This window comes from Euprymna scolopes, chromosome 5 (assembly GCF_053919585.1).
Source record: "Euprymna scolopes isolate OS-2025 chromosome 5, ASM5391958v1, whole genome shotgun sequence".
In the NCBI taxonomy this organism is placed as follows: domain Eukaryota; kingdom Metazoa; phylum Mollusca; class Cephalopoda; order Sepiida; family Sepiolidae; genus Euprymna; species Euprymna scolopes.
Genome location: NC_136486.1, coordinates 79,627,254 through 79,645,414, shown reverse-complemented (window position 1 = coordinate 79,645,414; position 18,161 = coordinate 79,627,254). Strand labels below are relative to the sequence as shown.

The following is an 18,161-nucleotide window of genomic DNA, read 5'->3' as shown; positions in this document are numbered from 1 at the left end:
TCAGGGGTCCATTTACCCCAGTGAATTAAATGCCCCCCCTCCCCCAGATGCCAACCTAGAAATTTTTATGATTTGGCACAGTACATACAGCGCCTAACCTTCGCAAATACCCCTATAGTACTGGCTAGACTCATCATTGCTTAACTTCAGTGATCTTGCAAGAACCAGTGCATCAATGTGATTGTGTCTTATTGTGCAGTAATTTTAGATGGTTAAAAATATCCACAATAATTTTAGATGGTTATAAATATCCAAAATAATTTTAGATAGTAAAAATATACAAAATAATGTTAGATGGTTAAAAATATCTAAAATAATTTTAGATGGTTAAAAATATCTAAAATAATTTTAGATGATTAAAAAAAAAATTCAAAATAATTTTAGAGGGTTATGAATATCTGCAATAATTTTGCATGGTTATTAATATCTGCAGTAATTTTAGATAGTTATTAATATCTGCAGTAATTTTAGATGGTTATTAATATCTGCAGTAATTTTAGATGGTTATTAATATCTGCAGTAATTTTAGATGGTTACAAATATTCACAATAATTTCAGATTGTTATGAATATCCAGAATAATTTTAGATGGTTTTAGATAATTATAAATATTAAAAAAGAAATTAAGTTTAATTTGCTGTTGATTGTTGATGATAATGAGTTTCTCGAATCTATCCTCTGGTGATGGACAGACGATTATGTTACCCTATTTAGGAATGTATAAATTTATTTATAATTTTATGTAGTTATAAACATCTTAAATAATTTTGCATGGTTATAAACATCTCATTTGATTGAATATGGTGAGGTTCACTTCCTCATGGAAAACATATCTTGGTGTGCTTCGATTAACATCGATGAGCCAGACTTCAGTATTGTATTTGATCAACAGAAGAAAGACTGGATTGCCGCATGGATATGGATGGATGAGCAAATACCGGGGCAATAGAAGAATAGAATACCAGAGTAGTATGCTGCGGCCAAGCATATTCGGCTGAATATGGAAAAGATTTCTGGTTGAAAAATGAATAGTTGATGCCATATCCAGAAGAGATAAGTCCAACTAAGGTCTTAATTCTGTTAATGGCAGTAGTGAGGACAAATAAAAACAAAGTGAGACTACAAGGAGCTCTATGACTTTGTCGACACATTTGAAATGTATCCTGTCTTAATTTTGACAATTTTTGTGTATTATATATATTTTATTTATTTATCTTTGTTCTCTTATTGCAGTCTTACTAATAATTGAAACTCCTTAACATTACCTATCATGTCTTATTACTCGTGTTTTAACCTCTTTATTTGTTAAATACATTTAGCATTACCCTAAACTAGCCTTTAAATGAGATGCTCCCAATCTAAAAACATAAGCTGACCTCACAAGTTGCATTATTGAAACGTAATTATAAGTTTAATCTCGAAGGTTTTATCGCGAGGTACCTAAAGCAAAAAAAAAAAAAAAAAACTTCCACGGATTAATATGGGAGGGGAGACTATCTTCAAATTCTATTCTAAACTGGGAATGGGCAAAGGACTTATACTAAGTAGATATAAATAAGTCTCTCTTACCGTTTTTTTTTTTTTTAATGGAGAGTAGATAATGCAGTGGATGTGTTATCGGCAGCTCCAGTAACTCTCGCTTCTCCTTTTTTGTCCCTCAGTCCTCATTTCTAATGAGTGATGTTTCTGACAAAGGGTGAAGAAAAAGCTGCTTCCCAGGTCGGTAGTACTTCGTGAACAGTAGTCTGAGATGTCGGGAATTTCTGTCTCTTTGTCTATCCTTGCGGCCATGTCACTAGTAAGGGTGCTGGAGGTAAACGTTTTCATCTGGGCTGACGTTAACCGCCTGATAGTCAGGGACCCGAACCTTGGAATAACCACTAAGGAGGCTGTCCTATCAGCAGGTGCAAAGTACTGGGGCTGCTGTATTGCCATTTGGTGAATGGATTCTGGACCATGCAGTAGTCTCTGGTGGCGCCTCTCGATGCCATACTAGTGGGTAATTGTTACGGCTTTACCTTATGTGCTACAAAAATAAAAAAAATAAAAAAATTTTCCTATCTTTCCTCTCTTACTTTCCCTCTCTGCTCTGCTCTAACCAAGTATACTGACCTGTTCCACAAACCCCAAAATCCTCAACATGAAATATCTCAAAAAAGAAAACACGAATAAACCTAGAACCCCATCCTCCTACGTAGACCCCTACTACCACGTCTCCTTCTCCAATATCAGGGGTCTACGTTCTAACCTTCCAGAGGTTGAAACCCAATTATAGGAGACGAAACCTGACATATTCTTCCTAAGCGAAACTGGAATAGGGCCGACCACCTCCCTAGATGAGTTCATAATTAAAGGATACTCTAACCTAACATCTAAATCTGACCTCCAAGATCGCCACGGGCATGGAATATGTGCCTATATTAAAGATGGCTTCCCATGTGACAGGGATATCTCCAGAGAAGACCCTAATCTACCTTATATGTGCTTCCAGGTTGCACTTGCTTACACTACCGCATTTATATTTGCCCTCTATCGCCCCCACAACAGTGGAGTTACTGTCTTTAAGAGTATATCTGAGAAAATAGACCACATCCTGTCGGCACATCCCTCGGCTAACATTCACATTTGCGGTGACTTCAATGTCCATAATGTGGAATGGCTGACCCACTCAAATAAGACTGATGATGAGGGGAGGTTCTGTCATGATTTTGCCATTGCCTATGACCTCACTCAGATTGTCCACGAGTCCACCCGTGTGGCCGATAGTACCGGTCAATTCGCAAGCCTCCTAGACCTTTTTCTATCCACTTCCCCTGAACTATGCTCATTCCGTTCTATCTCCTCTGGGATCCTCCGACCACTGTGTCGTATCAGTTAAGATAAAAATGAAATATAATAAATCTACAGACGTACCTCTCCACCGTACTGTATACCGATACTCTATGGCGGACTGGGATAGCTTCCGTACATTCATATCTGATCTCCCTCTACATTCCATGTTTAAAAAGGATATAGTATCAGACCTGACCAAATGGTTACTTGTAGGCATAGACCAATTCATACCATCCAAAAAATTCCAACAAAAACCTAACAGCCAGCCATGGTTCTCCCCTGAATGTGCTGCTGCCATCGCACACAGAAATCACTTTTTCCATAGCTACCAACGTAATAGATGCACTGAAACTAAAGCTGCTTTCAGAACCGCCAGCAACCACTGTAAAAGAGTAATAAAAAATGCAAGAGAACTGTATGCACAATCCGTTAAGTCCAAAGTAGCTGAGCAGCGGCTTGGTTCCCACCAGTTCTGGCAAATAGCAAATAGGATCCTGAACAGAAAATTGCATTCTATCCCAACCATTATCAATGGACCAGAGGTCATCTCGACAGCATCCGAGAAGGCCAAACTATTTGCTAAAAACTTTTCGGCAAATTCTACCCTGTGTGACGAAGGCCATCAACTCCCCATATTCCCTCCTATATCAGACAACATGCTATGCAACATACAAATATCTGTGCGTGAGGTCACCAAGCTAATCAAGAACCTTGACTCCAGTAAAGCAACTGGTCCCGACGGTATTCCAATTATAGTGTTAAAAAAATTACAACCAGAACTTGCCCCCATACTTTCCAAACTGTTTAAGCATTGCCTTAAGGAGAAGTGCTTCCCAACACCCTGGAAAACCTCATCAGTATGCCCTGTATTTAAGAATTCAGGAGATAACTCATCCCCCTCTCAGTACAGACCAATAAGTCTCCTGTGTATCATGAGTAAGTTGCTGGAATTTACAATAAATAGAGAAGTAGTCAACCACCTCAGCAGAAATAACCTTCTTAGTGACACGCAATATGGTTTCCGCTCTGCTAGATCTACAGCAGATGTTCTAACGGTTATATCTCATAGGATTAGTGAATCTCTTGATAAAGGCTTCATTTCTAGGGCAATTGCTCTCGACATATCAAAGGCCTTCGATAAGGTTTGGCATAAAGGCCTACTATACAAGATTTCCAGCTACGATATAACTGGAAATGTTTTCTCTATCATTAAGTCATTTCTCTCTGATAGGCTCATAAGAGTAGTGGTTGATGGGCAGAAATCAGAAGCCCACAATATTAATGCTGGAGTCCCTCAGGAGTCCATACTGGGCCCAACTCTCTTCCTGATCTACATTAATGATCTCCCAAAACACATACTAAAATCTTTCGTTGACATCTATGCTGATGACACGACCATCTATGGCAACACATCAAAGGCTGTAAATGATGATGTTCTCTCTGATTCACTCTCCTCTGATCTTGAGCGCGTGGTACAGTGGGGAAAGAGATGGCCGGTTACCTTTAATGCATCTAAGACCAAGCTCCTATCTCTACATCATAAACGCTCTGATCCCTATCTGGCAACAATTGAAATGGATGGCTCTCATCTAAGGGAGACCCCAGGCTTTGATAAGCTCCTGGGTTTGACCTTTACACCTGATCTTAAATGGAACACATACATCAAGTCTGTGGCCAAGGTCGCTGGGAAAATGGTGGGATCCTTCTACCGCTCCAGAAGATATCTCACTACTGATGCAATTCTCTATCTATATAAGAGCCAAGTACGTCCAAAGATGGAGTACTGCTGCTACAGCTGGGCAGGGGCTGCTAAAAACAGCCTATCCTGCCTTGACAGAGTACAAAATAAACTCTGTGGCTTGGTGAGGGATGCTCTTTTCTCTACTCTGCAACCTCTTTCCCACAGAAGAGACGTAGCGAGCCTGTCATTGTTCTATCATTATTTCCATGGCAGGTGCTCGTCTGAACTCCAATCTCTGGTCCCCCCTCGCCAATCTTTCATGAAAAACACCCGTCTAGCCGAATCCACTGTGAAAAATTTCCCCCACTCTTTATCTGTGCCTAAATCAAAACGTGGATTCCATGAACAAAGCTTCTTTCTTAGAACTGCACACCTGTGGAACTCTGTTCCACTTGCCTGTTTCCCCCCCGACTTCAACCTGGATGTCTTCAAGTCCAACACAAACAAATTCCTGATGACCCCCTCCCCCCCCAAGTAATGACACCTTACCAATTCTCCAATACTATTGCTACACTATCCCTTTGATTACTGTACACACAATAACCTTTATCCCTGAGTGGCCATTGGGCCTTGATAAGTGGTGAACTCCATGTAAAAAAAAAAAAAAAAAAAAATTATGGCAAATGCAGATGTATGTGCACAGAAGTTGCAGAAATGTTGCTATCTTCAGGTGCACATACACAAATCAAATTTTATTAGACAGTGATGTTTAAGGGGCAAAGGTATTGCCTCGCACGACTTGGGTTTGACCTGAATGTTGCACCGATAATAATCGATCAATTATAAATGCTGTAATTTCCTATTAAATTTACGTCAATACGAGCCACGTCATCATATATTGACAGCGGTTTTATCAATTTAAATCTCACATATCAAGTAAAGAAACATTTGGTGAAATTTGGACTGGCCTGTAAGTTTCCTGAGCGACTTCAAGGAGCATGAGTGCTGTTTAAATAGTATAGTCTAACATTAGATGTAGCACTAGTCAAATCAGGCGATAATAAAGCTGACCAACTGACAAGAGTACCAGAGTGGTGACTCAGCAAAATAAAAACTGAAGTTGAGTTCATTCTCCATACCTGTGCTGCCATTGCACTTCAGTTGAATATTAAATAAATCACACACATCCATCATCAGAATGGACACCTGACATAAAACACACCTTTTACTTTGCCAAATGGAAGGTCTCAACTGTCAAAAGCTGACATATAAGTGGTGGTTAAAACATGTGAGACTGTCTATCAATCTTGTGCCTGTACATTGGTGCAAAGGGAGGCTTGCTGTATGGGACAATTGAAACATGTTGGATATAGACATCATTCATTATGGCAGTGACCACTATCTTACACTTATTGATTATGGTCCTTCGCGATTTGTAATATAGAAGTCTCTACATCGGCAAGATTTACTAAGCATTGCATGCCAGTTGAAGTCCATATTTTATGAGTGAATGGACAATGGCATTGCATTTACGAGCCAATACTTTCAGCAGTTCATGCAAGATTGGAGTGAGCATCTCCGATTACAATGTGTCTACCAACCAGGAGGAAATGGTGTGCTTGAGAGAAGCCACAGAAGTGTAAAAACCATTGCGGCTAGGAAACAATGTTCTATACCAGAAGCAGTTTACTGGTATAAAGTCAAACGAAAAAACTGTTTCAACACCTACAGCTCCGTCCAATACGTAATACACCTACAACATCCGCATACAAGATGTTGACTCCATGGCCAACCCTGACCTGCAAGATGCTCAAGGGGCAGTACTTACTGGGAGAGATTGTTTGAGTTAGAATCACAGCAAGTGTTCGAGTAAGTCCAAGATAATCTGGACTGGAATCAACAGTCTACATTTGGTCATGGTTGATGGAATCCCTGATCATATAAAGAATTTGCACCCTTGTTCAGGAGCTTGCATATCGTTCAAATGGCTCATCAGAAAATAGCGAACAACTGAACAGGTACCGATAGATGATGCTTCCAACTTCCAACTAGTAGCTCGAAAACCCCTGATGACGACAATGATAGACAACGATGACAACAGGCTACCCAGAAATAATCTTGGGCCTAATTCTCCCGTGGAGGAAATTGCTGCTCCCCCGTTCTGCAGGAGAACCCAAACAAAGAGGTTTGCATCCAGCTGCACTATTTGTGATAATGACATCTGGGAAGAATGCACAACACAACTGCGCCTTTGTCTATCCTGTCAGGTGACAGAATCAAAGAAGGAAAGAAAAATTAAAAAGTTTCTTATACAAACGGCTTATATATGGTATTGATTTGCATATGCAACAGTGACGATTGGGAAAAGGATGAATGGGAAAGCACAGACGAGTCTTTTTTTGGACAATTGAGAGAGGTAGAGAGAGAAAGGACAGTGACGATTACAGTTTACATAGTTGACTGACAAGAACGAGTTTGGACGGATATTATTATTTTTTAAATCTTAGTTCATCCAGAAATATTGAATTTCAAGTGAAATCAATGGTGTCTGCTGAATTGTCATGTCACAGTAATGAGCATATCCAAAAATCACAAAAAAACGATAAGGTAGAAAATTAATTATTAATGAAAATTGTTTCGGAAGACAATTAGCAAAAATTGAGTTTTGCAATAAAAAAAGGAACTGGAGAGTTTTAATTGTAACAAAAGGGAGGTAAATCTATAATATAAAGGGCAAGAGTCTGTTTAAAATGTATGTATGTATGTTTGTATGTCTGCCTAAAACTTTTGACAGAGGCGATGGATTTTCACAAGATCTGTATCATTTTGAAGCTCGACCTTTCGGACGACAAATATCGAAAAATTGTCCCAAAAACATTAATTCCTTCACCCTCAACTGGGCAGCTCTCTATAGGGAGGGTCGATTTTTCTGCTGACACTTTTTGCAAGTCATTCAACTCTCGCGTTCACGACGTCACTTATAAGGCATTAATTCGACCGTCACAACCATGGTAGGCACATCAGTAAAATAGTTTTTTTTTTTTTTTCACCTCTTTTTTCCTCTGGCGTGTTATGGGTTCGAGTCTGCTTACTAATCCTTTTTTTTTTTTGCTTACAGTTTTCTTTTTTTTTCTCAACCAACACTCTTACAGACACCTCCACTTTCTTTTCTGCCTTTGTGTCACGGGTTTGAGCCTGCCTGCCTACTACAACCTTTTTTTTTTTTTTGCTCAACACGCACCTCCAAACACCCGTGCAATGCCAGGCACCCAGGCTAGTCTTTTCTACAAAATGAAAATCTTTGGCCAATTTAGCAAAACTTAATTTTCACTAATTGTTTTCATTAATAATTATTTTTCTACCCTATTGTGTTTTGTAATTTTTGGATATTTTCATTACTGCAACATGACAATTCAATAGATACCATTGGTTTCAGTTGAAATTCAATATTTCAATTTTCATATTTCACTACAATAATAAAAAAGAACCAAATAAAATTTACTTATTGCCCTTACACAAACCCAAAATAAATACCCACATATATTAAATGACACTTACTGACATGTGCATAAAAAATATATATTTTTTAATAAAATTAATAAAAGTAGATGAAAACAATAAATACTAAAATAGTATTAATTTTGTTGGAAATCATTTATGATGTTGGCTTATTATTGATATTTCTTGCATTAAAAATAATTAATACATAGTAGGAATTAATATTTCTTGTTAAGAGGAGTAAATACATTTTTATTTTCTACTGCATAATTTCTTTTATAATGTTTTTTTTGTTGTTTTTTTCAGGTACTTTCATCACAACTGACATCAACATTCGAAGGTTCGAAGATATTGGTACTGTAGAGTTATATGAGACTGTTCGTAAAATTCGATCTCAGAGGGCATTCAGTATCCAGGTACCAGACCAGTATGTCTTTTGCCATATAGCATTGATTGAGTATGCTGTTCATCGAGGCCTACTTGAGCCTAAGTGGCTTGAAGTAGAGAGTGAGAGTGATAGTGACTAGCCAGTTGTAAGCTAGAAGGCAGCAGTTTTCCCCAGCCTACCTCCATTCCTTTCATCTCTAGTTGCAATTTTGACATGTCAACCTATCAATTTGAGTTAATTATTTCTTTTATAAGGTGGAAAATGAATAAAGATATTTTTTCAATAATGAATAACATTTCCAACATATAGGTTCATTCGTCAAACTCAATCTGTAGATTATTTTAGAAGAAGGATGAAAATGATTCCTATTTTTTTCTTCTCATCCCCTTTTCATTTTGATCAGTTTCGCCACTCAACTCCAGTGAAGCCTCTTCTGTTATCAATCTCGCAAGCAAATCATTCGATATGGTGGCAGCTCCAGGGCAAGAGCCCCCCCCCCCCTCCCCATTTATTTCAACAAATTCTCTTTCGTATTCACATGTAGTAGCTTATAAATATGACAAAGCCAGGATGTAATCTTCCTTATTTTCGTTCTTACTTTTCACCATTATCTATATTTCTCATGTCCATTATACCTAATCTTATAATCACGGCTAATGTTTCATACTTGTACAGAAGTGTTGACATATCAACAAAACTAATTCTTTGTTTCATCTCCGCCAAAGTCAGGAGAGCTAATCAAACCTTTTATTTGATAGAATTTGGCCCAGTTTCACCTATTTTCTTTACTCTCTAGCCCAAGAGGCCTTATGTCTTTGTTTTCAGCTCTTCTATTTCTTTCAAGCATATCCATGTCTCTTCCTCTACCGTCCACAGTGAAATTTGCAAGCAAAGAAAAACTTACAAGATATCTTGCATCAAATTTTGTGGTGCAATTCTTTCCAGAAAATCATTTTGGAGATCAAATAGACTTTGTTAAATTTAATAACATTGCTGTGAAGATGTGTACATGTGGAGATTTCAATTCTATATTTTTAATCGGAATAAAATACAAATACTGATCAAACTATCACATTTATTGACCAATTTTTTCTTATTCATTAAAAACTGGTCTTTAAAACATTTTGACTAACTCATTGTAAACATCTTAAAAAACCTGATTAATACCAATACTCATTGACAGTTCTGTGCAACTAGCACAAAAATATACGCACATTGACCTTACAGCCTGTATATAGATAAGAAACATAGGGTTATGTAAAATATGTTTTGCTTGCATAAGCCGATAAGATATCCAATAATAAATTTTGAACTTAGACATGTCTTTTATGTCATTTGTTTTCACATTTTGTTAGCGAAATCTGCTTCCAAATTTCTCAAATATTTAACTTACTATGGTACTTATCATATTTGACAGCTGAGCGCAGTTTGAATAAAATAAAAAATTAAAAAGAACTTCTATTTTCAATCCTTCTTACATTGCTTCTTTTTGTGCTAGCATGGAATATGATAAAGTAGAGGTGAATATGATCTTTTGACTGCTTCTCATCATGTTGGTGAATATTATCAGTATTCACTGCTGCTGATTACCCATAATGCAACCACACTCTTCTAGGTTCACATATTTCTTTTTAACACTTATTTATTATTTCTTTGGAAGAAATCTTTAGAACTAATTGTTATTTTATCTTCGAATTCGTCATCTTTCATTTTTATTTCAATACAATTCATTATTAAATGGTTAAAATGATTTTTTTTGTCTTGGGATCATAACTGTTTTTTTTTTTTTTTTGTTGAAATCTAGAAATTATAATGACCTTCATTTTATATTAGTGTTGACTCTTAGTCAAACCCATCTTTTTCTAATAGTTTAATGTTATTCTTTATTTTGGTTGTATAGATTTTTTTTCCAAAGTATTAATAAAAATTAACCATGGAAAATTATATCTCTGAAAGCAAAGCATTTTAATAACTTTTCAAATATTTTATTTGTTGGCTCAAAAAGCCTATAAAATTAATGCATTTATTTTTCATTTTCTTTTTAGTAGATTAAAGAAACTGGCAGAGTTTTCTAAACTCTTCATTGCCAGCTGATACTTCCAAATAGATGCAATTTGAAATGATGAAATAAAATCTTACACTTTTTACATTCACAAATTTTTCCTTTAATTTTGTTCAAGAAAATGAGAGGGAAATCTTAAACAAGATAAAATTTGAAGAATGTTAAGAATGACTTCAAAATCCAATTGCTCTTTTTATTCACTCAATCTAAAAAGAAATGATGAATTCCATTTTTGTAATTAGTATCTTTGTTTTCCTAAATTTTATTGTGATGGAAACAATTAACTCAAAATTGAAATCAACAATTCAGTTATGGAATCGTTTTCTCAAAATCTACTCAGGTTTTCAATCTCCAATGCCACATGAGCTTTCAGCAAACTATACAGTTTGATATTTGAAAACGTAACTAATAGCAAAGTATTCATTTTGATATTTGAATAGCAAACTAAAATATTAAGTTATTTCTTATTCTTGACTGGCATGTAATTTACAATGTAACTGCAATTATAATTTCAGTTGGAAAGGTAGAAAACTTTAATTTTTTTTGGATACTGCTGAATCATTTTCTCTTCTGGAGTTAAAAAAAAAAATTAATCTGCTGCATGACAAAAATCAAGACAAAAATCAAAACAAAAATCTTTTGTCATTTAAACAAAATGTTGAATCCAGACTAAAATTAGTTTCAACATTTTTTTTGTAAATGATTGAATTATTAATTTTTAATAAATATTCTGTGTTGTTTTTACATTATTTTGGCAGCGTCTGATGAAATAGAACTGCTGATATGAAATATCTTTTATTTAGATTTTATAAAATAAAATTGCTGTATAAAATTGACTTAAACAAATAATTCAATTTTTCTTGTATCTTTACCCTATTTTTTTATTTTGTTGTATTTGCAGTTTTGTGCCTATTTAAACAGTTCAGTTGTTTATACCCACCCCCACCCCAGTTTATGTTTTGGGGTTATTTTTTGTCTCTCTGTAAATATCTGTAGATTATTTAGACAAATCCCTCTTTTAAAGCCAGTAAATAAGTCTCTTCCAATGAACTCAATCGTGTTTTGCAAGGAAATATTTTGTTTATATTTTAGTTTTTATTGATGAGTTTTCATTCTTAATTTCAGTTAATTTTTTTTTTTTTTTTTTTTACTGCTTTTTTCTCTTTGAGTAAATTTTCTATTGCATTAAATTCTCTCTTACTCGGGCAATGTGCAAAAAACACCATCACCAAAATTACAGATGATTTTATAAGTCTTAAAAAAAGACATCTTAGATCTGCTATCATTTTTTTTTGGGGGGGGGGGGTAATTAAGAGAAGCTTAACATTTAACCGCCTTCCATCCTCACCATCTTTCCATAATTTTTCTTGTATGGATTTTTGCATGTGTTTCTGGACATTTCTGTATGTGTGCATGTGCGTGCTTGTTTCAATATAGGTTTTAGTTAATTATTCAGTTAGATGAAATGTCGATGTCGAATGATGCTCAATCAATCCGTTTTGCAATCTTATTTTCTCATTGTAATTATAATCTCACTTGAATGTGAGTTTTGGTAGCCGATGATGCAATAAGAAAACAAAGGAAAAAAAAGTCATCTAAAAATGTTTATTGTTTATTTGTACAATTAAAAAAAAAAACAATTTACTTTTTCACTGTAATAAAGAACAGTTTCTTTTTATCTAAATAAATGTTTGTTTTTATGCTTATCCATGATAATCTTGATGATATTCTTCTAAACATAGATGAACATATTACTTTAACATGATTGGTCACCACATATGCACCATCTATCATGTAGGCACATTCTTATTTCTTAACATATGCACATTCTTATTTCTTTAGTCTATTAGAAAATTTACAAACTGCATTTGTATTTTTCCTTTTTGTTTGACAAAATGTTGATTTCTGTGTTTATTTCTTCTAATATATTATAATAAATGAACGTAATGAAGATTTAACAAAGCAAACCTATCAAGATAATAAGGTAGTAAAATGCTAAGAAAAGCAATTCATATTATAAGTAAAAGATGAGAAATACAAGTTACATAGAACTTTATTATATCATCAGATCAATAAAGATTAAAAAACTTAAGCCATCATTTTTCAAAGCTAAATGCTTCTCACCAGTAGAGGAGAAAAGCCAGGATTATATGGATAAAAACAAAAACTGATTTATGAACATTTAAATTATAACTATATATATATATATATATATATATATACGTAATGTATACAGGAAATGGGACTACTAAAATGGAGTATAAAAAATTAATAGGGGAGAAAGTAGATAAGATGAAAGTACATAAATGAATAGTAAGATAGAAATAAACAGAAAAACGTCTAAATTTTATAACGCTTTCAAAGTAACATCCATAAAGGTAACATTCTGGAAAAAAAACAAAGTAGTCTAAAATATGATGTGCCAATAATAAGAGTTTGTATAAGCTTGGCTTTTCTCCTTTTGATGAAAAGCATTTAGCTTCGAAATGCCATGACTTAAAGAGGTTTTTCTTTTTTTTTTTTCTTATTCATCTGATAAAGTAATTTGTATTTCTCATCATTTATTTATTTATCTGTAACTAATGACAATAAATATTAATATGTCAACAAATATTTTCATAACCAAATAAAATGAACTTAAAAATTTAATTTGAATATTTTTTATCCTATGTTGTGATGAAAAGCGTGAAAAGAGGAATGAGATTATAATCAAATTGAATCAGATAACATTTTATTTCTATTTATAAATAAGTTCAAAAATTTGTTTAAATTAAATATATATATATATATTTGATACAGGTATGGCTTGTAATTACATGGTAAAATCCAGCGAATCTTTATTGTGTTTACATAATAGTGTTTAATAATGAATAGAGTTATTTACCTACAATAAAACTTTTATTTATACACACATATAGTCATGGGTCAAACATCAAAAACATATTTCAATCATAGTTTTTTAATAATAAGCTTTATGTCTTCAGGCTCAGAAATTCTGTTCCATTTTTTTTTTTTTTTTTATGTGGCCTGAGGAAATCGAACATATCAAAGCTACAATTGAAACATGTCTTTGGTGTGTAACTGTGATATGTTTGTATAAATAAAGTTTTTTTTTTTGTGTATGTGTGTGTATATATATATATGTGTGTGTGTGTGCATGCATGTATAGTTTTTTCTTCTCTCTCTCTCTGTTTATTTTGTAAATAATAATCACAGGTCAGTAGTTTTTCTTTTGTGTCATTCAAAATAATATCTTATATAAGTTTGTTTTATTTTTCAACTAAAACAGAACTGAAAATTGCAACATATCTTAAGTTATCTAATTTCTTTGATCCTTACATCTTTCAACTGTTTCGCATTACAGCAGAAATCTAATAGATTATTTTTTGTACAATTCTTACGCCAGCTCATGAGAAATTAAAATACAATAAATCTCCATCCAATAAAAACATTTTGTGCAATCTTCACTACATTGATCTTTAATTCTTAGAGAATATGACTCCAGAATCAAAATAATGAAGTTGATATTTCTCAGCTTTTTTCTTATTATTTATCATTTTTTTAGAAATTTACAATAGAGTTAAATTTTTTTTTATTTAAGTTAGTAAGTACAAGTCAATTTTTTAATTTTAATAATGACAACAGCCAGATGGCATCACTGTTAGAAGGCTCTCTAAATATGTCTACATCGCTGACTAAACATATGAACTTATCTATCTTAAAACATTATCTTAATTAAAGTAAACAAACACTCACCAAGGAAGTTCAAAAGATGTAATTCCTCCTAAGAGGAAATTAGTTAGCAAAATACTATTCATAGGCAATATAGTGCTGGTTAGCACATATGAATTGAAAACTACAAATTATGAGAAAAGTCATACTTGTATTAAAGTTAATAATGCAGAAATGCATCGGTTAAAAGGATATTCCAAATGGAGTCCAGGCTTGATGACGAAAAAGTTGAAAATGTACAATCCAAAGAAAATATTGATTGGTTAGATGTAGAAATGCAAGCGAAATAGTCAAAAGTAATTGTGATGATCGGTAAACACGAGTAAATGTCAGATGCAAAGACGGTGGTCAAAGATTTTTCATGGGAAAAGATTCTAAGGGAAAAAATTACTATTGGCCTCACAACAAGAGAGAAAAATACAAATTTGTTCACTTCTATAAACTGAGAAAGTTAATTTAAATTGGATTATACCACATTTTCAACTATTTCTTCATCAAGCCTGGACTTCATTTGAAAAATCCTTTTAACCAACACTCATTAGTGAAACAACTGTAAGGTATACGAATCAAAGAAATTGGATAATTCAGAAAAGTTGGAATTTTCAGTTACATATATAGTTAATGAAATATTTTCAAAGTAAATACATTGTTTTTAAGTTTCTGTTTTTACAAATAAATATACATTGTTATTTATGCAAAGTAAAAAAGAAAGTATATTAACAGGAACACTTTCAAATAAAATTTCAAAATGTTTCGGTAACATTCATATATATATATATACTATTATGTAGTTATTTAATTATTCTCTTATTATAAGTTATTTAAATATATATGCACAAACTAACACAGTCATTGAACTGTAAATGCCAAGATTATTTTTCATTTTATAAAGAATATTTGGATTTATTTTCAATCAGTTTCTGAAGGAAGAAACTGTTTTATGTTGCATTTTTCATCCTCTTTAAATTTCAATATTTTCCATGTTCAATTAAAATTATTTGTGAAAAATGTTTCCTTGGATTTCACACGTGTTGATTTGAAATAAAAGTAAATGCTATAAAATTATTTATCCTTTGTGCGTGTGATTTCTGTTTTGAAATGGATGTTTTTAGTAATTGTTTGACAAGCTATAAACATGAATAATGTTATAAACATCACTCATGCTTATGATATAATTATATATGAACTTGTTCAAAGTAAACATGAAAAGAAAAATAGATAAATGTTTATTTGCTGCAAACTATCTTTAAAAAGAAAAAAAAATTACCCCCTACTCCTTCCAACCTGGTAAAAAGAAAACCTGGCATCATTACTACTGATAACAATAAAGTAAATCTGGTATTTTCCCACCTTAAAACATGACAGTGTTGCTACTTGTATAAGGTCTTATATAAAATTATCAGCTGAAAGCTATTTAAAATGGTTGCTAGTAATCTTTGAAAAAAAAAAAAAAAATTGAAAGAATATTTTAATAATTTTTAATTCGTTTTATTGCCATTTTTTTTTTTTTTTTTGCTCATTCATTATGAAAATGATAAAAACAAATCTTGAATTACTGACAGAAAATTTACATTTTAATATTTAAGACATATATGTTTTTCTCCTTTAATTAAAAAAAAAACTGAATGCTCCACCCTCAAGGTAATTAGTTATAGGTTGAGATATTCATGTGCTGATTGAATACTTTATTTGATATTAAAGGAATCAACAGATAATCTGTGTCACTACAAATTTCAAAAAGATTAAGTCAAAACCATGAATGCATTTTTGTTTTAGTCCACTTTTTAGTATTCTGTCATTTACATCATCTACTCTCTTACTCAAAATATTCAAAAGAAAGACATTTTAATTTAAATATGGAAATGGAAACCTATTTTCTTAGAAATAAAAGTCAGCTTCAAATCCAAATTTAATGAGTCACAAAAATTGTTTGGTAAAAGTTTTGTTAAGTGACAAACATCAAAAGGAAACAAATTGTATAAAAAACTTTTTTGTGCATTGGAACATTCATTGTTTCAACTAATTTTGCATGGCGTGAGATGATTGATTAAAATTAAAACTATTTTCTAATGAATAATATATTAAATTATTAAACATTTTTAAAAATATTCTGTAAATATTTCTTTTGATGATCTTTCTTCAGCAATCACCTTTGCTACTTTGTCATCATCTTGTCAGTAAATGATAAACAGTAAAATACAAAGATAGCCCATAAGGAGTTAAAATCTTAATAATATACATCAACTTTTATTCTGATTTACAATTTTCTTTGTGAACTTTCCTGTGCCCCTCCATTCCATCAACATTGCAACAGTGCAAGTATAAGACATGGAAATCAATTGTAGATATCTTTTATGAAATTACAAATCATTCAATTAAAAACTATGCCTTAGAATTAAAGTTTCTCGTTAATTATATCTTTTCTTTTTTGACAAAAATGATTTTTTTTTTCACAAGTTAAAATATTTTGTAATATTTTATTTACCAATTAACAAATAAAGGACAGTTGATTTCTTGAAATGTGATCACATAAAATCAATTTGTAAATATCAATATTTTTTCTTGTAACATTTTTTTTTCATTACAATTTAATTGATTGCTATTTTTATTTATGAATTTTTAATTTTACAAAAAGACATTATATGACCAATCCTTGTCATTATTTCAAATGTTCCCCTGAGCTATGTTCATATTACGTTCTGTCTCCTCTGGGATCTTCCGACCACTCGGTTGTATCAGTTAAGATAAAAACAAAATGCAATAAGTCTTCAGACATACTTCTCCACCGTACTGTATATCGATACTCTACGGCTGACTGGGATTGCTTCCATACATTTATATCTGATCTACCTCTGCATTCCATGTTTAAAAAGGATGTGTGCTCCATAGTATCACATCTGACCAAATGGTTAGTTGTAGGCATAGACTGATTCATACCATCCAAAAAATTCCAGCAAAAACCTAACAGCCAGCCAGGGTTCTCTCCAGAATGTGCTGCTGCCATCGCACACAGAAATCACTTTTTCCATAGCTACTAAAGTAATAGATGTACTGAGACTAAAGCTGCCTTCAGGACTGCCAGCAACCACTGTAAAAGAGTAATAAAAAATGCAAGAGAGCTATATGCTCAGTCCATTAAATCCAAAGTAGCTGAGCAGCAGCTTCATTCCTACCAGTTCTGGCAAATAGCAAACAGGATTCTGAACAGAAGCATGCATTCTATCCCAACCATCATCAATGGACCTGAGGTCATCTTGTCAGCATCACACCAGGCCAAACTATTTGCAGCTAATTCTATCCTATGCGACGAAGGCCATCAAGTCCCCGTATTCCCTCCTATAACAGACAACATGCTATGCAACATACAAATATCTGTGCGTGAAGTCGCCAAGCTAATCAAGAATCTTGATTCCAGTAAAGCAAGTGGCCCTGATGGCACTCCAATTATATTGCTGAAAAATCTTTAACCAGAACTTGCCCCCATACTTACAAAACTGTTTAAGCGTTGCCTTAAGGAGAAGTGCTTCCCAACACCCTGGAAAACCTCATCAGTATGCCTTGTATTTAAGAATTCAGGTGATAAGTAATCTCCCTCTCAGTACAGACCAATAAGTCTCCTGTGTGTCATGAGTAATATGCTGGAATCCATATTAAATAGAGAAGTAGTCAACCACCTCAGCAGAAATAACCTTGACATGCAATATGGTTTCCGTTCTGCCACATCTACAGCAGATGTGCTAACGGTTATATCTCATAGGATTAGTGAATCTCTTGACAAAGGCTTCCTTTCTAGGACAATTGTTCTTGACATATCAAAAGCCTTTGATAAGGTATGGCATAAGGGCCTACTTCACAAGATTTCCAGCTACGGTATAACTGAAAATGTTTTCTCAATCATTAAATCATTTCTCTCTGATAGGTTCATAAGAGTAGTGGTTGATGGGCAGAAATCAGAGGCCCACAGTATTA

At 33.3% G+C, this 18,161-nt stretch overlaps 1 protein-coding gene across 6 annotated transcripts in view; it reads left to right on the top strand.

Annotated features, from left to right (window-relative positions):
- LOC145276873 (tyrosine-protein phosphatase non-receptor type 9-like) overlaps positions 1-11,296 on the top strand; it is a 242,593-nt gene extending 231,297 nt beyond the window's left edge. For all 6 annotated transcript variants that reach the window (XM_080128284.1, XM_080128281.1, XM_080128282.1 and 3 more), the window contains one exon: positions 8,317-11,296. In XM_080128284.1, the coding sequence (XP_079984410.1) occupies positions 8,317-8,537 (221 nt within the window). In that variant the 3' untranslated portion in view covers positions 8,538-11,296. The remainder of the gene's footprint in view (positions 1-8,316) is intronic.
- The last annotated feature ends 6,865 nt before the right edge of the window (positions 11,297-18,161 follow it).